Source organism: Stegodyphus dumicola, chromosome 5 (genome assembly GCF_044657685.1).
Source record: "Stegodyphus dumicola isolate Sdum_Otavi_A_Nest chromosome 5, ASM4465768v1".
NCBI lineage: Eukaryota > Metazoa > Arthropoda > Arachnida > Araneae > Eresidae > Stegodyphus > Stegodyphus dumicola.
The window spans coordinates 14,642,299-14,664,628 of NC_140772.1; the positions used below are offsets into that span (position 1 = coordinate 14,642,299).

At 35.0% G+C, this 22,330-nt stretch overlaps 1 protein-coding gene across 1 annotated transcript in view; it reads right to left on the minus strand.

Annotated features, from left to right (window-relative positions):
- The window catches only part of LOC118186048 (voltage-dependent T-type calcium channel subunit alpha-1G-like), a 283,525-nt gene that overhangs the window by 145,776 nt on the left and 115,419 nt on the right, over positions 1 to 22,330 (minus strand). Inside the window, exons 13-16 of the mRNA XM_085816460.1 lie at positions 15,864 to 16,019; positions 12,812 to 12,953; positions 7,644 to 7,879; positions 1,236 to 1,412 (exon numbers count right to left, since the gene is read on the minus strand). Coding sequence (XP_085672586.1) covers positions 1,236 to 1,412; positions 7,644 to 7,879; positions 12,812 to 12,953; positions 15,864 to 16,019 — 711 coding nt within the window. The remainder of the gene's footprint in view (positions 1 to 1,235; positions 1,413 to 7,643; positions 7,880 to 12,811; positions 12,954 to 15,863; positions 16,020 to 22,330) is intronic.

Here is a 22,330-nt window from a genome sequence, read left to right on the forward strand (position 1 = left end):
GACATAATGCAATGACAATTTCACATAACAGTACTCCGACAACAACTGAACTGTTTAGCACATTTACGAAGTTGTATAGGTGGCGTCAGTAGTCAAAAACGCCAGCGCCACCTACATATTTCATTAAAATCAATCTTTCTTTTCAAACATGCATTTCACAAGGTGTTTCCATATTTTTGTCCATCCACTGTAGATCCTTCGTTTTTCCTGTGTAGGTTTTCAACTGCGGTGGGACTTAGCACGATTGTGCATTAATCGTATTAGGTAATACTTAGGTCAAATGACAGCGTACTATATTTGTTTGTTTATCTTAGGGTAAAGCGAAAGGTACTATATTTGTTTGTTTATCTTAGGATAAAGCGAAAGCGTACTATATTTGTTTGTTTATCTTAGGATAAAGCGAAAGCGTACTATATTTGTTTGTTTATCTTAGGATAAAGCGAAAGCGTACTATATTTGTTTGTTTATCTTAGGATAAAGCGAAAGCGTACTATATTTGTTTGTTTATCTTAGGATAAAGCATAACTGATTCATCATGAGACACAGCAGTTTTAATCTTCAAATGAAGATATTGTTTTATAGATATTATCGTAGTAGATGTCGCTGGAATTGAATGTACAAAATTTTCAGTATCAGTGAAACATATTCTTTTTTTGCAATTCAATAAAATCTGTTTGCTCTTATATATGCGTTTAATTAATTCGCCTACCCCCCAGCCAAGATATTATTTAGCGACGCCAATTGCCGTACCGAAGAGGCGGGTTTGAATCCCGGAGAAGGCATAGATGTATAGTGCCTGTGCAGCACGAGAGCACTGTAAACATGCGGCTAGCCGAATGGCCTCTCGAGACGTTGGTAGTATAGAAAGAAGAGTGAAAGACCCTCGGACTCGTCCTCAACACAAAATTGGGTACGGAACTGTACTAAAGTTGAGTTGTCACCTTATATGGTGCTGAAGGATCTTGCTAATGATAGGCGCATTCGACTCTTAGCCATGATAAATGTTGTGCTAACCTTTGTGAGACAAGTGAAGATTGGTAACAACAACATTACCACAGCCCACCTTCTTCCTAATTTATCGGATTTACTAGAAAATCAGCAGTTACTGTAATTTCCCTAATCAGTCCTACTGATTCGGGGAATTACCTAAAGTAAGCATGTTCCTGTTTGCCCACTTGAAGTAATCTTGTTCGTGTTTGTATCTTGAAGGAATCAGGTTTGTATTTAGTACCTACCTTCCTGCTAATGTTGGACATGATACTAGACTGCCTGGAAAGAGCGACGATGACGCTATTCCTGCGGCTGTTCTGGGGGCTTCCCGTCAGGTGGATCGTTGGAATGTTTAAGGAGGCCACTTGGAACACAGGCATCCCATTCACTTGAAGCACATCCGGAGACAAGGACAACGGGCTCTGATGAGAGAAGACAGATAAGTGAAAAGAAAACACAGATGAGTATTAAATCTTAAGTATTCGAGAACTTATTGTACTTGTGTAATATATCTGAAAATTCTGATGTGCGGTTGGACTTTTTTATTGCTTGCTGATGCAGAGTACACTTTTCATCAGTGAAAAATGAGTCAGAAAATTACCTAAAGGAAATGAGGTTTTGATTTGACTTTGGTCAGACACTCAAAGGAAATATCTCAGAGGTCAAAACAAGTCCAATAATTTCGTGTACCCTTCTTTTAAAGAGATTATTACTTTTCGAAGTTAATTAAATTTGTCTTAGCCAAAGGAAAAGGCGATTATTGCATGGAAAATAAATAATCCAAATGCCTTTTTTCATAAAATCCACCTTTGGAATTCACAAAACCGTTGGGTTGAAGCATAAGTAATGGCCGTTTATGTTGTGTTTTAAATTACGCAGTAAAAACAAAATCTATTGGCATAATGTTTTGTGTTATTCGAAAGAGAATATTTCCCTATACAAGATGGCGTATATAATGTTTTTGTCTGAGATAATTTTTGCTAGTTTTCAGATCATTAAAATGGAGCGTCAAGTCGACAAAAATAAGAATTTTCTACACCTTCTTTTTGCATTTAATCGAAGTGCCAGTGCTGCAAAAGCTGCCCGAGAGATTTGTGAAGTGTATGGAGAAGGTGCAATGCCTGAACGAACTGCAAGAAACTGGCTTGCCAAATTTAATAACGGAAATTTCGATTTCGAAGACGCTACTCGTTCCGGACGACCCAATGAGTTTGATGCAGAGCGTTTGAGTCAACTTCTGCACAAAGACGAACGTCAAACCACTCGAGAATTAGCCGAAGGAAGGGGTTGTAGTCAAATGGCTATAGTTCGACATCTTGGGCCTATGGGGGAGGTCCAAAAACTCGGATAATATTGGCTAATTTATTGTTTTTTGTTTTGTTAAAATAAAAATTTTTAAATTAAAAAAACGGCCATTACTAAAGTTTCAACCCAATAATTAGCATAACTTTAACAACAAACAAATGCCTAAGCATTAATTTCCAAGTAGCTGTTAACAATTATCTCAAGAAACTAGTTTTCAACTAAATGAAATAGAAGTTATTCGAACTATTTTTGCTCCTCGTCTAGTCCAAGAATACTGAGCTTGTGTTCCATGTACTCACACAGTTAAAATATTTTAGTTTTTTAAATGATACATAAGGATAATACAGTACAGTGTATATTTTTAAGAAGCTACTATATTAATTAAAACTAATTTTGTGTTTACGACATACGGAAATAATAATATTTATGACTGTTCGTTAATTCTGACTAGATTATGCACTTCATCTAACAAGATCCGTCTAACAAGAGGATGAACAGCTACGTCGTTAAATTATACAGGAATAGTTAAAATCAACAGAAAGAACGACACAATTAGAATTCTAGCAGTTTAGAAGCAACTAAAATTCTGCCCTTGTAGATAACGAGAAGTGTTTTAATTTCGCAAATGAAAAGTTTTTTTTTGGCTTAGCGTGCAGATCATAAATACAAAACATAGAAATAGAAAATATACGATATTTTAAGATCATTAAATAAATACATTACAAATTCTGTTCACTTTGTAACCTATACACTGAAGTGACAAAAGTCATGTGATACCTCCTAATATTTTGTCTGTCCTCCTTTTGCCCGGCGAAGTGCAGCAACTCGACGTGGCATGGACTCAACAAGTCGTTGGAAGTTCTCTGCAGGAATATTGAGCCATGCTGCCTCTATACACGTCCATAATTGTGAAAGTGTTGACGGTGCAGGGTTTTGGGCACTTGAACTGACCTCTCGATGATGTCCCATAAATGTTCGATGGGATACATGTCGGGCGATCTAGGTGGCCAGATCGTTCGTTGGAATTGTCCAGAATGTTCTTCTAACCAATCGCGAACAATTGTGGCCCGGTGACATGGCACATTGTCATCCATAAAAATCCCATCGTTGTTCAGTACGTGAAGTCCATGAATGGCTGTAAGTGATCTCCAAGTAACTGAAGGTATCCATTTCCAGTCAATGATCGGTTCAGTTGCACCAGAGGACCGAGTCCATGCCATGTAAAAACATCCCAGACCATTATGGAACCACCACCAGCTTGAACAGTGCCTTGTTAACAACTTGGGTCCATGGCTTCGTGGGTTCTGCGCCACACTCGAACCCTACCATTAGCTCTTACCAACTGAAATCGTGACTCATCTGACCAAGCCACGGTTTTCCATTCGTTTAGGGACCAACCGATATGCTCACGAGCCCACGAGAGTCGCTGCAGGCGATGTCGTGCTGTCAGTAAAGGCACTCGAGTCGGTCTTCTGCTGTCATAGCCCAAGGAAGACAAATTTCGCCGCACTGTCCTATCGGACACGTACCTCGTACGTCCCACATTGATTTCTGCGGTTATTTGACGCAGTGTTGCTTGTCTGTGAACATTGACAACTTTACGCAGACGTCGCTCGTCTCGGTCGTTAAGTGCAGGTGGTCGGCCATTGCGCTGTCCATGGTGGGATGTTATGCCTGAAATTAGATACTCTCGGCACACTCTTGACACTGTGGCTCTCGGAATGTTGAATTCCCTAATGATATCCGAAATGAATGACCCATGCGTCTACCTCCAACTACCATTCCGCGTTCAAAGTCTGTTAATTCTCGTGGGGCGGCCATAATCACGTCAAAGCCTCTTCACATGAATAACTTGAACACAAATGAAAACCCTGCCAAAGCACTTCGCATTTATACATTGTCTACGCGATACTACTGCCATCTATATATTTGCATATTGCTATCCCATGACTTTTGTCACTTCAGTGTATGTCAGAGTAAATAAATGTGAGTCTGTTTGATATCCGATTTTATACGTTTTACATAGCTACTAGATGACAACTCTGGTTTGATCACACTGTAGTATCATTAGAGCTCGGACCTTCCGATGAGTAGCCAAATGTTCTTTCCTGTCACACCACGAAAGCACAGGATAAAGGGGGGAAAATACCTCACGTTACTCCCCACTTAGTTACTGGAGAGGAGGAGACTAAATCATCGAATCTGGATGATAACGATTTATCATCCATACCTTTTAGTTTGGGTGCCATAGGAGTGTTATAAGGTTTTTCGAAGCAAAAGATGTGAAAAAAGAACTGTGTCCTCTTCGGGACTCGAACCACAGACCGTTGCTAGCCAAATGTGCTTTCAATTACCCTAGGAAGGCACGCGGTAAAGAAGGAGAAAATAACCTTATAACTTTCTCAATAACAGGTCAGTAGAATAAGTTTAATTAGCAAGTAATTTCAGCTTAAAGATTATAATTAAGGTGGAAAAGGTTTTTTTTAATTACTCATATGGCTATCATAACGATAATTTGCATTTAACTGTAGTTGTTTAGTGTTTTCCATACTGAAGATTATTTCCATTTATCGTCTGCAGTCTAAAAAAAATCCGCTTACGTAAGAAAAAGTATCTCGCATTTTCTAGCAGCGCCTTGGAAATTGAGGCTTTTTAAATTACTAGAATTGTATCTGTGTTCGTGTTTTAGTTGGCTTTGAAAATGAGGGATTACAGCAAGTGAAAGATTATACGGATTCTTACGTAGTTTTTTGAGAAGTCTGTTTTTCATCTTCAAAAATATGAATTAAGAAGCAATGATACGTATAATTATTTAAATCAAAATCTAATGTGGAGATTACATGACTTCCTTGTATGGCTTACTAAATTACGCATAATTTTTGCTGTATTTCACTTAAGCTTATTTCATCGAATTTCATTAGAGATATATTTTTCACTCGATTAATTCAGTTCTCACTTCGCGGCAAAGCAAAAATACATAAAAATTCAAAACATCTTCGTTAAAAATTGAAAAATATAGAAAAACATAAAACATCAAATACAATTAAAAACAGTTTAAAAAATTTTACAAATAAAATTAGAGTTTCTACGCAAAAACAAGCAATCAGGCCAGCGGGCCAGGGAGATATTTTTGGTGCACAAAACTGAAAGTTTACTTTTGGTTCCACTCGGCAAAAAGACACTGAAAGTGCAGAAACTGTCTTAATTCACTATTTTACTAAGTTTCAAATGCAAACAAATGGCTGCTCCGTTAGGCTTAGTTCGACTTAAACAACGTGATACTCATACACCTTAAACCCCTTATGATCTTCGAATATGTGACTGTTGCAAGAATTGGGATATTTTATTTATTTTAAAACCAATTACTTTCAACGTTTTACAGCTGACTACATAATATAGCGGCTTTGGGAACTAGTAACCAGAAAGTTTGTGTTGCCACAAATATTTTTGTAATTTAATCCGCTTTGTGACAAAATGTTTCGTCATATTTCCAACTTGCGCGCATATTTTAAAAATGGCTAATGGTACGTACTTGAAATTTGATGGAATTCTTTATATGGGCACTATTTTCTAACTGAACCCAAAATATGATGAATATTTTAATATTAAAAAATTTTATTCATGAAAACATTACAGATTTTTTTAAAATAAAATACATTCTATAAACTCAACTCCAAATAAAATAAAATTTTAACATGAAATTCTTAGAATTTTTGGTTCACAGTAGTTTTCAAATGTTATAAAAGCTACATATTAAATATGGAATTAAATTATGCAACAGAATGTTTTAAACTGCGCGCGCAAGGTGGAAACATGACGAAATATTTTGTCACAAAGCGGATTAAACTATAAAAATATTTGTGGCAACACAAACTTTCTGATTATTATTTCAGAAAGCAGCTATATTATGTAGTCAGCTGTAAAAAGTTGGAAGTAATTGCTTTTAAAATAAATTAGTTATCCCAATTCTTGCAACAGTCACATATTCGAAGATCTTATGGGTTTTAAGATGTATGAGTCCCCTTAAATCGTTAATAATTCTAGAACTACTGCATTTAGATTAATTAAAGGCATAAACGCCTTAGCAGGAGCATAAGAACAACATAATTTAATCATTTTTAAAGCAAAAAATACATAATTTACCAACATATAAGAATAAAAAACTGAGCTCATGCAGCCGAGTAACAGAGTGGGTAGTTTAATAAAACTAAGTTTAATAAAAGTAGAATTATATATATACCCACTGCAACCCAAAAGGGAGATGCACAACTACATGTTATAGCAGTCTCATACATAAAATGTCAACGTTCTGGGGCTACTTTTTAAGTTATGTTTTTTACTTTAAGTTATGCAAGGTACATACATGCGTACGTACGTATAACGTCAAGAAAGAAATATCTTCTGAATCCATTTTAAAACCCGTTTTGGGAAAAAGAATCCTTTATTCTGTCATTACGTACAGATTTCACGCAAAACATGGTTAAATTGCATTCGATTCGCCAAGTGAATTATTCTTGGCGCAAAATGTAAAAATGCACCAAGATAAATTTTTAAATTTCTCACCAAAATTACAAAGTTTAATAAATAGGCATAATTTGAGTCGTAGAATCGAAATATGGGAAAAAAAGTCCGATTTTGTATTAACATAGCTATGTTAGATTAATGCTATATATAAACCTAATATATACCTTAAATCGTGCTTTCGAGACATAAAAAACGCAATTTGAATTTCGTCAAACGGTCCAGTAGAATGAGAGATATAGAACTTTTTTTTTTTTTTCGCTGGACATTTGTATTTGTTTTGTACATTTTGTTTGTATTTTGTAATGTAATTAAAGGAAGAAAGACAGCAAGTTTGAAAGCCAGAAAAGTCGGGCAGAATATGCACAGCTATACCAAGCTATACTATAATGTTAAGTATGAATCAATTTTGGTTCTATTTTACACTGGTAGGTCGTTAATTTTAATATTATAATTGGCTGAAGCGACATGTGAGTAGCTGCGTCATCAGCATAACATAGAAATCATATCGTAAGGTGGAATTTTAACATAACGCAAGTTAGAAATATTTATTATTGCCATGCTACGCATTTGGGCTACAAAATGATTCTTTAACTCTCGTACTTGTGCATAATCGTCTATATCGAAAACAGAACATTAAGATAACAATATAATTCGGTAACAACAGATGGTTTAAAATTGTCTATAGTTTCTAATATTTGAAACTTAAAACTGTTAAGTATTTGTTTCATCAGATGGCATCAATTGCTTAAAGGTTTTTTAAAGGTAAATTTTTAACCTTTAAAATTTCATTAAGCCTTTAAGATAAAGAACAAAATGAGACTTACAGAACTTTTGTCTATCGTAACTATGGACGGATTGCTGACGTTGAGGGCCTTCTCGGGACATAGTCGGTTGTTGATGTCCCTCTGTAAGGTCAGAGTAGCATTGGGAGAGCCCTGGGGTGTAGCAGCGGTGTGAGTGATGACGGGGGGAAGGTTATCCAACCCGTTACCATTCCCTCCTCCTCCGTTCTGGTGCTTTATGACGGTCAACACATAAGGTTGAGCTCTCATTTTGATTTCTAAAAAGAGATACGCTTGTTAAAATGATTTTTTTAAAACATATTATTCTTATTTCTTCACTACCGCATATTTACGTGTATAAGCCGTTTGTTTATAAGTTACGTGTCTAGCTTTTTTGCAGCTGATGTGTTGGAGTCGGCTTACATAGGAGTTAAAAATGACTTTATAATAATAATAATTCGATAACAAAAATGAGTAACTGAAAAAAAAAAAAAAAAGTTAATAAAAAAATCTGAAATGTTTCAGATTTTAAATGAAGTCCAAAGGGGCGTTTTTTTTAACGTTTTGTGTGTTACCTTTATTTATTAAATATCATGTTCTTTGCGCTTAAATCATAAAAGTTAGTTCAATAGCAATGTCGCAAAATAATTTTTAAATGAGCATATCTTTAGAATTTCCGATACACAGTTCGACGCGCTGGAGATAAAAAGGTTTTTTTTTTCCTCCCATAGAGTGTTGCCATTGCTTGCTTTTAAATCGTCGAGTTTGTTACTCAGAAATTCGTTAAAGCTTTACAAAATATGAAATCGATAATAAAACAAATTCCAAATTTGAAATTTGGGATTTCAGATGCCCATATTCGCAGTAGGATTACGTCATTCAAAATTGAATGGCTCTAGATACCGTTGTTTTACCACAATGCGAGCAATAGACATACATTTATGCAGATTTTTCATTATTTAATTTCTTCAAATATAATGCAGGACTCTAACATTTGGTGGCAACAGTTTGAAAAGTGAACCGACATTTATAGGAATCCGACGCAAAATGCCAAAACGAAAGTAACAGTCCTTCGGGACTCAAATCCCTTTGGACTAATAAATTGTATTATTGAAATGAACTGAAAAATAATATTTTTTGTTTAATCCTAATATACATTAATCAAATTTATAATATCAATATCAGATGTTTTTTTGCTGTTCTCGGAAGTCTCATCCCATTGCTAGAGACAAGTCCGAATGAAAGGCAATACTCTTTTATTTCGTCTTTAACATCGTTATTGTACACCTTGCAGGTAACATCACTTTAATGTAATTTCATAGCATTGAGAATGCGATATATTTTGAAAGATCGGATAGCCATATACGGTCTATTTTTAGCAAGAATGAGTACTTGACACTCATTTTCAGCTCGTTTGATTATGTCTAGCTAAATTAGATGATCAATTATTCGTATATTTGGCGATATACATAGCTGAATTTACAGGTTTATTACGAAATTCGGCTTATATATGGGTTTGCAGATTTAGTTTAACTCTTCCAGAAAAATCTTACCTTTTGGCATTCGGAAATATGCGATAAATGGAAAAATGCATACAATTGAGTACATGGTGGTTTGCTCTAAACGCTGTTTATATAATTTAAAAAAAATTGTTTTTCGCATAAGAATATTTCTTTCTTTTGGAAGAGACACCTGAAGATAAGAGTTTAATATTTGGCACTTTAGAGAGATTATCTTCTCCATAAAATCTCTTAATCTGGAATCATATTTCTTCACACTTCTGATATGTAATATTTCAGAGCGAACGTGCTAAAAGTATATAAATAATATATTGTTGATTAAAACACAATAACACGCCGAATAAATACTAATTCAGAAGTCAAACAACAGAAATCAGCGTTATATTTACAAAATTTTCACAGGACTAGTTTCGATGGTTTTACCGAACCACCATCCTCAGCTGCAAAACCGCAAATTATATTGTTGCTTTGAATCCTAATGTAAGTTTAAAAGCTGGGTTAGCAAAATTTGTTTTCACATTCACTATTACTGATTTCTGTATTATCGTTACAAATCATGCCGTATATCATGTTTAAGAAATAAATGTTTGTTTTATAGTCACAATTTTTAGCATGTATTCATTAATTTCCTATTTTAATACCTTAATTGTTTTAGTTTTGGCAATTTTTAAATATTTATTTTTCATAACTCGTATATTAATTTCGCAAAACCCTTTCAATTTATGCTTGATTCACCATTTTAGATTTTAATGCTTTCGTATCCCTGAAAAAAATAACAAGACTATGATCATAAAGAGGTACATGATTTAATTTTCTATTCTTCAGAGGTTTTATTCTAAACAAGCTCCTTGTTTACTGTATTTTAAACCTGTTAATATTCCAAGCAGTCTTAATACTGGAATAACTAACTGTTTAATTTAATACAGTCAACTTTCGATTAATCAGGACTATTAAAAAAGTAATTTAAAATTAAAAAGTAAAAAAAGTAATAAAATGTATTAAAAAAGTAAATCCGTAAATTACCTCAAGATGAAAAAAATATTATTACAAAGCATCAGCTTAATGCAAATAATCTACGGGAAAAATGTGTGAAATAATATCAGTGATAGAAGTTCATGGTTTAGTACTTGAGAGCTGTTTTTATCCACACCTGCACATAATTTAATTATATGTAATTCGGTATGTACACATTTGAGTCACATTAAGGTGTCCGCTTGCTATTATGCAACGAAACTACCATATGCAATGCAGACAGTGGTCAAAAGGCTGGGAGGGATGGTGGAAATAGTTCGCAGGAATAAAGAACCACATTGATTGCAATGCAGATGACAGGTGTTGGAAGGATTGATGCAGCGAACAATCTGATCGTGGTAGACCCATAGATTCTGGATAGTTTTAAGTCCGAGAAATTTGAGTACAGTAACTCTTTCACGTGAGTTTCCAACCACTCGCATGCTTTCTTAAGTAGATGACACCTCGCATTGTTGTACTAGAAGATGCCACCATTCCCAAGGAAAATATCTATATATGTATGTCTGTACGCAGTCTGTAAGAATTGATGCATACTTAATACGATCTATAGTTCATCTACAACGATGAACGGCTCAGGAAATGATACGAAAATATTTGCCAGACCATAACATTGTTTCCGCCAGTTTGTATTTGTCCAAAAATAGCCGAAGCGTAGTTATCCTTTGATGTTTCTCGACGTATGCTCCAATGCCCATTTGCCGATAAAGCAAAAAACTCGATTAATCGAAGAAGGCAGCCTTTCCAAGCAGTGATGGCCACTGCTGGTACTACTGTCAAATTCTATTCTCTTCTGCGGATGAGTACTCGTTAACGGTGGTGCTGACAACATTCATCTGCTGTGGAGTCCGTATGCAGCGTGATTTCCTGAACTACCATTCTGGGGCACAATTTAAGTAGGCCACAGGTATATGTGGGCAATTAACTTGCTGTAATACCCAAATGAATGCTTTTATGCCAATCAATTTGAAACTACTGCAGCAACAGTTTAGCTCTTTCGCCTATGGCTCATGGTAGTCCCCAATTTTCACGACAATTAAAAAGCTTTCCGAATGCCTAAAACGCATTATATGCCATCAAAATTTTCTGCTAACACATACCATATAGGACTGGCTATTTAGTCCGTGACCATATAGGAGTGGCTATTTAGTCCATATAGGAGTGGCTATTTAGTCCATATAGGAGTGGCTATTTAGTCCATATAGGAGTGACTATTTAGTCCGTGAAGCTGAAGTCAAACATAACAGGTGGTCACATTCATATTAGTCGACCTTGTGTAAATCATACAATACAAAACAAAAAGTTGTAGCCGACTATTTTACGTTAGTTTGAAATCAATGAAATAATTCAAACTCTCTTGTAAATAATATTCTTTAATGTCATTTATAATTTATTTCTGTATTTCTATTTATTTTTATTCTTCCGTTATTTACAATGAATTCTTTTTGTTTTGAATACTTAACTTAAGAAACTTAAGCAAATGAGCTCATGGTCTAGATTACGTTGTCTGAAAACACAGACAATTTTTTATAATATTGGGCGCTCCTCTTTGTTAAGTTCATTTCTAATAACTGAGATTTCATCTGCAGTTAACAGAAACTGTAATTCACCTCAGTAAATTGAATCTGACGACTGTATTTAATTCCAATGACTTTTCAGCTGAAAACTACGAGGAATAACAACTAGCCTTTGTTTATCATAACTAAGAATAATTTTATTTCTTACTGGGAAAACTAAAGCAAACTGATAAATTAATGGTAAACGAATTAAAGCTTTTACTATCAAATCCGAAAACCTCTGCCTAAAAGAATTATGACCAGTGTTACTGTAAAACACGAGAGAATTAATTAATAAGCATCTCTGTAAAATTTTTCTTTATCGGAGCTCTTAGAACTCAAATACAAAATTCACCAAAACTCACTAGATTTTTAAAAATTTCATAAAATTAAATGAATTTTATAGAATGATGCGCTTTGCAGCAAAATTTATGTCATTATTTCGGTTTTCTTATAACAGCCTCTCTGAAGCATTTCCTCATAAAATCATTTCATCCCGAACGACAAATCGTCAATTCTTGAGCTCGTCAGTTTTCAGCGATTAATTAGTCTTTCATATCCTATTGAGTTTCCTCAGTTTTTCTGGAATTGACGCACGTGCATATTTTTCTTGTAGGGCTATGTGAAATATCGCTGAGCACTGGGAGTCCATCATTTCTAGTACAATTAAATGATGCTTTCCAACGTAAAGGTGTGCAGTTTAATTTGAACTAAAATATTTTTTGTAATAAGAGAAAAAAAACAGTCTGAATTCTTAGCATAAATTTTAATGCAGTTCGCATCTTCATAAGATAATTTATTAACGTTTTAAGAAACTTTGAAAGTCTTGTGATCTTCGATGCCCATTGTATTTGCATTTTTATCGTACAAGTGTTACTTATACTATACGATAAAAAGTATTTAAAAATACATACAAAAAATGCTACAGATTTTCTTTAAGGTTGCAAGGAATTCCAAGGCTTGTAAAAAGATTGCTGCGTTTTCAATTAAGCAAGCCAGTAACTGTCCAGTACCACAATCTACAGTCGATATTGACAGGAAAGACAAGTGCAAGATTAAAAAAAGAAATGCATATTCTGGATGGCGGAGATCTGCGCGAGTTTACCTTTCTCGATGTTGTCCTTCGGGTCATCTTCAGTGGCAATCCACTTTACGTTTTCAATGACCTCCTTGTCCGTACTTGTCTCACAATCCTGCTTCTCACAGGCGTAGACACTAGAAATGTTGTCCGAGTCCCGCTTCTCATCCTGCGTTTAACCAAAAGAAAAGAAATTAAAATTAAAACTAAATAATAGCTTCATGCATTTTAAATTAGTAATACTATCTTCCTTTTCTTCGTGGTGAAGTATTTTCGCAGCCTTATTTCATATATATGTTACCGTAAAAGACCGAAATTGGAGAATGTCGACTTTCACCGTAGAATATCAACATTTACCAAATACGTCGGTGAAAGACCGAATATTTCACTACATTCTTGTATATTCGGACCCTCACCGGTGTATGTCGACAATCACAGATATGCTCTGGTGTAGGTCGAAACGAGAGGAGTATATGTACACGCTGCCATTCCAAAAAGAGTGTTCCACAAATAAATGCAGTTTTAAAAGCAAGAGCCTCTTGTGCAATTCAAAGTGTCACTATAGTTTAAGTTGTTGCGATAAATAAGAGTTGAATCACATAATTTGGTAAGTTTATAACTTCTATTATTTTCCTTTCTCATTTTGAATGTACTGTGTGTTTTAAGTTCTTATATTCTTAAGTTCTTATTCTGAGTTTCAAGGGCTTTTTTTCGCGAATGAATTACGGAGAAGGAAATATAATAATATTCTTATATGTTCAACATTCACCATTAGTACATGGTGAATGTCGACATTCACCGATGTAAGTCAGAAATAAGAGTATTTGGAAAATATTTCGGACATACACCAAGCGACTATGTGAATGTTGACATTCACCGGTGAAAGTCGACATTCTCCAGATTTCGGTGTTTCACCGTAACATATATACAGTTATTTTACTAGGCGTGGCTACAAAGAAAAAGGCAAAAGGAAAAGAATAAGCACGTGGAACAGCAGGATTTTGCCAAATGGCCAAATCAAGGTGGTTACAGACAGATGAAAACATCGTGGAAGAAAACGTAGAGGAGAAAACAACGCAAGGAGAGTACGCCATCGTATAAAACATCGAACGAGGAAAAAAGATGTAGAAGAAATATAAATTACAGGAAAGAATTAACGTAAAACTAACGTGTTATCTGAAACATACTTTACATACTTAACCACCTACAATGGCAAAAAATATCTTACAATTGACAGTTTTGTATTTATTAGAAACTTCATGAAAATAATGCTTAATTCTCGTTTCAGAATTACATACATATTTTTACTATTAGAATATTAGAGCACGAGTATAACACACATATTTCCATTACGTTGTCTTTCTTATTTTACAAATTATTGTTTTATTGGTAGTGATCACTATGTAATATAATTTAGTTTGAAATTCTCAGTTTCACATAGTTATATAATACTTTAAGAAAGAATGAAGTGAATACCTTAGAGTAACACATAGAAAAGTGTTAAATTATTAAAAAAAAAAAAAAAGGAGAGTTGCGACAATATTAATAGTAGTGTTTCAACCGCTTTCTTGGATCAAGAAAAGTGGTTCCTTTTACAGTTTTGATTTGGTTCTGCTCTCCATACCCTTGTCACAACGATTATTAGATGGCGTTTGTATATGATTTGTAAATACTGTATATTTTTATGCAATGCTTGAACACCTCTAGACATCCCCTGAATTTGCAGTCCATTAAATTATTTATTAAAACTATCAAGCAATGTGAGATAGAAATCGTATCAAACAACGTCTTCTCAAAGAATTTGTACTTATAAACCTGATAAAACATGCACAGATTTCATCATGAACACTCCCAGTTGCATAGTTTGAAAGAGTTTGCACATCCTGAATATAGTCACAAGTTCGGAGTAGTGGTCATGGATTTAGAACATTAAACTCATATTTCATAACTTTATGCCCTTGCAATAGAAAATTAAACCTTCACACAGTTTGAATCAACAAATGAAAAGTCGACAGACATAATGTGCTATGAGTCTTCTAAAGATGTGCTACTGTAATATTTATTTATGAAGTGAATGTTTAAATATTTATTTCAAAAGTATTCAATCAATCAGACTTTCCAAACATATTCTAATTGTTCCTTATTTCTCAATATTCACTTGTTCCCCTTGGAACAATAACGTTCTCACTTCAATTTCTACCGGTGGGTGATATTATAGCCCATGTTGGAAATTACTGATATAAGTAGTTAAAACTGAAGAAAATATTACGGGTCACCTTAAAAGTTTGAATAGTGTTAGAAAGTACACAGTTTTTATTTACTAGTTCAGCAAGGATCTGCACAGCAGTTACACACGAGTTTCCTTTTTGATAATTTCGTAATGTTTGATACGTTGTAGAGTCTAGTGAATGAACTTCTGGCTGTATACTTGAGTAGCAGGAAACTACACAGGAGAAGGGTTAAAGTACCCTTTATTAAATCTTTGAAAACTTTACAATGCGTCATCTTGACGCTAATAAACTTCGCCTCTGCTTGGGAGGTAACTGAGAGTCAGACAATTGAAACTAAAAGTTGAAATATTAACAAGTGATAAAACTAGCCTACAGTGTTCAGCGAGATCCTGTAACTTAAACCCCCTTTGAAGCTAGTGGCAGCAGACAAATGCAATTAAGCCACTTGAACCAGCAATAAGCAAACGTACCTACTGCAGAGACGGCAGCTAGAGCCTAACTCTTCCTTCTTCCTACCGAAACTCGGCTTTTAGCTACTTCCTTCTAACTACCAAAACTCGTCTTTTAACTACTTCCTTCTAACTACCGAAACTCGGCTTTTAACTACTTCCTTCTAACTACCGAAACTCGGCTTTTAACTAGTACAAAATTAGCATTTCCTTCCTCGCGCTACAACATTTAACTATTCTGGCACTGACAATTAGGGTAATGAAGTCTTCCAGGAAAGGTCTAAACTCAAACTTTAAATTGTTAGCTAAAATAAATATAAATCCCTACAACGTAATTAAAGAAGTTCTGAGTTAGTGAGCAAGGAAATTTAGTCACAGCCAGGAGCAAAGTTCGACTACCTCGGCTGAGAAGCCTTCCACCAGTATGGCGACAAGGAGATTGAATAGGACGTAGTTTCCGAAGGTCATGAGTGCTACGAAGTACAACGCAGCCCAGTGGGATGTCTTCTCCATTCCGTTGAAGAGAACGACATTCCAATCTTCTTGAGTCAATATCTGAAAGCATCAGAAAACAAGTCTTAACAATAAACATCAAACACTATTCAAGTTTATTAATGACATACCAGGAGGCTGAAAATAAAAAGCATTCTTTTAATGAAAAAATAAACCTTGAATGTTTAACTCTTTCGCATCGAAGTCGCCCATAACGCCCGTTCCTTCAGGCAACGGCAAACTGCCCCAACGCCTCGTTTATTTTCTACCTAGTGCTTTCCCCCTCCACGTTAGTGTATGGCTCATTGGTTTCGCGAGTTGTTAAGAGACATGTCAATCATTCTTTGGAAGCAACTAAAGGAGACACACGGAAAGCTATTAACGTTCGCAGGTGCAATCCGGCTCTAAGGTGAAACTGCGCACAATGGATAAAACCGCTGAAAAACCCCCAAGAGAGAAACAGTCATTTCACTTAAGTAGGTTATTGTTAATGCTGTAGCTATCTACCAGGCAGGGCGAAAGGAAAACTATTCCAAGACAAATTCGTAAACACGGGCGTTTTCGATGTTTGATGAAAACAGATTTGGTCGTCTCTCGATGCGAAAGAGTTAAATGCAGTTAGAGATATAGATTTATGTACAATTAACTAATAATTTTCCGTAATACAGGCTGCTATAAATCATTCATCAAACTTCAGAATACTGTATTCGCAAAATAACTGCAATCACAATAATGACTGATACATGACAAAAATGGAAACGCAACGAAATGTTCTTTTATAACTCTACAAATACTGTAACTATACTCTATTTAGTCATACGAATCCTGGGGTTCTTTACTGAAGACACCGATTCCACATAACGTACCTAGAGCTCTTGGTATGCGCACATTTCGTCTCAGAACTGGCCATGACTGTTTGCAAAAGACATCGCCATTGTGTGGGTCTGGCGGACTCGCCAATGTGCCCGTTGTATGACTTAGTTAATATAATTGATAACCACTAGTTGTATGACTTAGTTAATATAATTGATCTTAATGACGTTGCAAATAGTGATTCTGCAAGAGAAGATACACTTCTTACTTGACTAGAACTAGAAGAGAAATACGCTAATGTGACAATCAAAATCGTAAAAGCAACCTTGTATTTAGCGTAAGTATAATGAAACACTCAATCGACATTCCAGTGTTAGAAATAATATTAATGACCTTGTCGTGCTTCCATTTTATCCTTCTGTTAGCTATAAAATTGCACGGATTCTCCAGAAATTCAATTTTCAAGTCGGTTTCTTCCCTATTAATAAAATTCACCCTTCGATTCTAAAAGATTGCGTTTCTGTCTTGAATTCTTGGGGAATGTTTAGTATATCGTGTCAATGTGGTTTAAGATATATTGGCCAAACAAAAAGAGCGTTGAAGTTTCGTATCAAGGAACATGAATCTTATGTCAGAAAAGGCGGGAAATTAACAAGTCTTCAATAGCGTATCATAGTTATACATTTAACCATAATTTTGACTTTGGGTCTGCAAAAATTATCCAGAAGGCTTCTTCCATAGGTGAATTGGATTTTCTTGAGGCTTTTCACATTCACAAAGAGTTAGCAGGTTTAGTTAAAGATTTGAAGTCCAATCCAGTCCTTCCTAATGTCTTTAAAATTCTACTATCTTAATTCAGTTATTTTTGCCGATAGATGGCGATACCTCCTCGCGTTTGGTACTACCAGAGGGTATAAAAATTCGTTCAGTGGTTGCTTTCCATTATTTGAAGTTCAGATTTTGAACGTGCAGGTGCATTTGGTCCTCGCTCCCTATTTTAACTTCGCTAATTTTTCTTGTCCTTTATGCTTGATCAGATAGCCTGGCTCAGTAAAAGTAGGCAGCTAGTGCAACTCTGATTAAAGATCCAGTTTTAACCAAGTGCAATGCTGATAAGGACCACGTGTTTCTGAGACTCCTTCTCTTTTATTTTCTTCTTTCTAGGTATTTCTTTCCCCTGATGAGGAGGGACCTTTAACTGCCCTCGAAATCGATTGTTTCATTATACTTACGCTAAATACAAAGTTGCTTTTACGATTTTGATTACACTTCTTACTTATTTCAAGATTTCATTGACTGCCCGACAGAGAATCAATAGCTGTACAGCCGATGTCGGAAGTAGGATTAAAAAAAAAAAAAAAAAAAAAAAAAAGAATTTGCACGGCACACAAGCTAGCGGGGTAGTCGAGTTTAGTCTAGATTAAAAGCCACGTGAAGTCATTCAAAGTCACGTGAGTTCTTCGTTTGTAGTTGCGTTATGGATTGTATTTTTAGACACATCTTGCTGGCAACACTGGTAAATCTCAGGAAACGCATTCAATGCTGCTGTAATGGCTGTTGACAAGGGAATGGTACAAAAGGACCACACTCGATTACAGCTTGGATGTGTGTCGTGTGACCAGTAGAGCAGACATTCAACATTTGTTGCATATGAGGAAGTTTGATATGCTTTTAGATCTTGTCTTATATTAATTATTATTGCATGCACAATACTTTAAAAAATAAGAGTGTTTTGAAATCCGATGATTTATTTATAGTAATTAATGTCACAAACTCGAATTGCAGAAAGAAATATGCAAAAAGGAGAATGATTGGTATTTTAAGTCTCAAAGTACAAATTATTTTCATTAATACTGAATAATAATGCAGCTTCTATGTCAAAAACAATATTATAATAACAGCAATAATAACGAGGTTGAAAATTCTGCTCCTTCTATTTTCTTCCCCTCCAAAAAATATAAGAGTAAAATGATATTAATAAAGAAAAACTAGAAACCCTTAGCGTTATTAATTATAGCTATTTGCTTAATGTAAACGAATCATAGACGTTCTGGTAAGAAGCGAAAGGTATTAAAGAATAAATAAAACCTTGATTAGGAAGTTTAGAAGGTAATTAAAATATAATGATGGATTATTTATGTTAAAGAGATTCGTTAGCTGTTGCTATGCAAAATACAGTGTTTATTCCGTATGTTATTGAGGATTTCCGCATGCTATTGGGAATTAGAGATTTCAGTATGCTATTGGGGGTTGTTCACAAATCTATTTTTATTCAGTTTAGACTGTGGTTCATAGGACCGGTATAACGCAAAGCATACACATCCTCGCATAATGTATTGATTTATTTTCAAATGGCTGACTCTTGAAACTCAAAGTTAGTAATTGTCTTGTTCCTAAATACTTCTGGATTACAGAACTAAAAACATTAAAAGCAGAGCACGTATTTAAACATTCCGTTTTGAAAGTTACTCAGAATCACAAACAAAGCACACTAGAAAAGTCCTGCGTCTGGATATGCAACAGATTAGTCCTTAGGCAATCATATTCTAATAGAAGGTTCTCAGAATAAGAAAGAAAAGATGCCACAGCTACAGCACGAGAAGAATCAGGATCGGTACATTCCTTGCGCTGGGGATATCACCAAGCCTTTATGTAGCAAGTTGAATCACGGTTATAGTTAAATTCCATATTTAATTATCTCTAAACAGAAGGTAATTAAATTTCGTGCTTTTGGAGCGTAGTTGATCCTTTCTTTGCCAGGAAATCTGCACTTTTATATCTCTCTATTCCAGGTTGAGCTGATATTCACGCTATAGCATTATGTAATGCTGTAGCACTGTAAACGGTATAAAAGTCCGCAAGAGTACTTCGAAGATGTCGGCATTCTTGAATAGTTTTGAGTTTCAAGTCTACTTGCTGCTTAGAACCAAAAGTATGGATCTAGAATCCGAGAGGATAGTGGCTTTAAAGAAGGAAGTTGTTGACAAAGTAAACCAGTAAAGAATATTAGTAAAATTTGCAGAGCGTATATAGTAGACTCAAGTATTAAACATATTTCTGCAGATTGTATATTCTTGCGTGCGTACGGGTTCGTTATGAAATGAATGCACAAGTCCGATGAAAAATGAACAAAAATTTATTATTATCACAACAAAAATGCTTAAATCTTCTCAAATTCTCATGCAGTATTACAATATCTCACAGTAGTTATCTTTTAACTACTCAAATGTCCAATAGAACTTAATTCAAAACAGCTAAAGAAAGCTAATCCGCGAATTCGCTACAATCAACAAGAGCAGTTTTCTAAACAACAACAAACTAAGCAATTACTACAAACTTATTTATTTTTATTTATGTCTGATTCACATCAGGTATACAACTACTTTGAGTATTGACCTGTTCAACCTGTGCAGCCTATGAAGGCCATTCACGGTTTTTAGTACATTAAGGTGCTACTGCACCTCGCCCGGGGGCGTGACATTAGAACAAGGTGCAATCATTCCGTTGCGAAGTCAAGCTGAATATACGAAAATTGGGAAATTAGTACTTGGAAAACAAAATCATCCAGCATTCAAGTCCATGCATGATGCATTCGGTCAGGATAGTAACAGTCCAGCAGCGAATCAGCAGTAGAACTACGTCAGTGGGCGTGGTGAGATCGCGCAATACACAGTTCTTAACACATATTAATTAATTCAGAGTCTCTAGCCTGCTTCCAGGCAAATAGCCAATTGTGGCAGTAACACAGTACTTGGTTAAATAAGGTTAGATAGAGCACAAAACACATATGTACACTTCATATGTACACTATTTACATATTTACATCATATGTACACTATTTACATATTTACATCACCACCGCGCATAATGGTGAATTGACCGAGGTCTCTTCACCACGCTGTCCACCATAGGGTCATAATTACTTAATTCTCTTACCGTGTGAACTGGAGAATTATCCATTTTTTCGAAGAAGTTGTGCGCCTCCATGAGGATTTGTTCAGGAATGGGCTTTATTTTCAAGTCTGCATGAATGATGCTATTTCGTACAAACCAGGGCGCATTAGTGACGGCTCTCAAAATTTTGTTTTGAAGGACTTCTAGTTTTCTCCTATCCGTCTTATTGGCAATTGCCCACGCTGGGGCGGCGTAGAGCATAACTGGCCTAATCATAGTGAGATAGATCATGCGTTTAGCTTTTAAGCTCAATTTCGATTTCCTACCTATAACAGTTACTACAAACTGAGAGGGTTTCCTCCTTTTATAAGGTTTTTTAATCGCGTGCGAGAATTTTCTGGTACTTTCTCGAAATCAAAAAGACATATTTATTTATTTAATGTTAAATGCACGTGCTTTTGTATTTTTAATTTTCCGGCTTAGCTTTCGTCTTCTAATATTAGTCACGCGCTGCACTGCGCGGGAAATAAAACCATTTAATTTATAATTGAACTAACATTAGCTTTTTAAATACCAAATTCGTAACAATATTATTATAAATTCCCCAAGTACTGATTCGTGTTACCGAATAATGCTTGTAAAAGTTTCTCATGGGGGGGGATTAAGGTATTCAAAGTTTTTACGAAGTTTAGATTTTTGTAAGGGTCTGAACTGCTGCTTCATTTCATTGGATATTTGAAGGTTGGTATACAATTTTATCTTATTTCTTTCTTTCAAAAATTTGAAGCAATTTCAAAACAGCCGAATAGGTAATTTTGGGGTATCTTATGTGTATATTCTTTTAAGATGCTGCATTTATTTTCCGTTTTATTGTCTTGAAACTTTATATAGTTTTTTGATATTTCCTGTGATAATTTAACTTGCACGCGTTTATCAATTAATTAAAAAAATCTTACAAGGAGATTAAAAAAGTATCAAGAATAAAGTTTATAAAAAATGCATGGCATCCGATTTGTTTTTGTATCCGACATAACTGGAATACAGCACCATTTACTAAAGTCTATTGCTGAGAAAATGAATTTTCATTTATGTAAATAACGTTCTGTTTTCTTTTAAGACTCTTATGCAGGCTTGCCACGCAAAGCCATGTAATGCAAAAAATCATATAATTGATTTCGGAATTGTGGTTCATGTCTCCTGCATGTAATATCTGACACCAACTTATTTTTTCTATTTCGCTATTTTGATGTAACAGTTGTACTCGTGTCTGGCGCCATGCAGTAGTTACATTTCGAAATTTAAATACTTAGAGGAAAAGGTATTATGATACAAATGTTCTCGGTCAAAGACGGACAGAGCTCGAGGTTTGAGAATTATTCACTTTTTCTTTCATGAATGAATAGTATGGTAGAATAGTAAATCCGCTTTAGCTCAGACTCCAAATCGTATGAGATGCCGAGAGTCGAGGAGATTCATATGATATAACGGTAGTGTATTCTAGCGGTCTTACCTATCTTCTGTGCGAACATGCCCCCGTATATATACGTATATACGCACATATTAATGTATAATTATCCGTATTATTACGTATACGTATATATACGCATGTATATACGCACATATTAATGTATAATTATCCGTATTATTACGTATACGTATATATACGC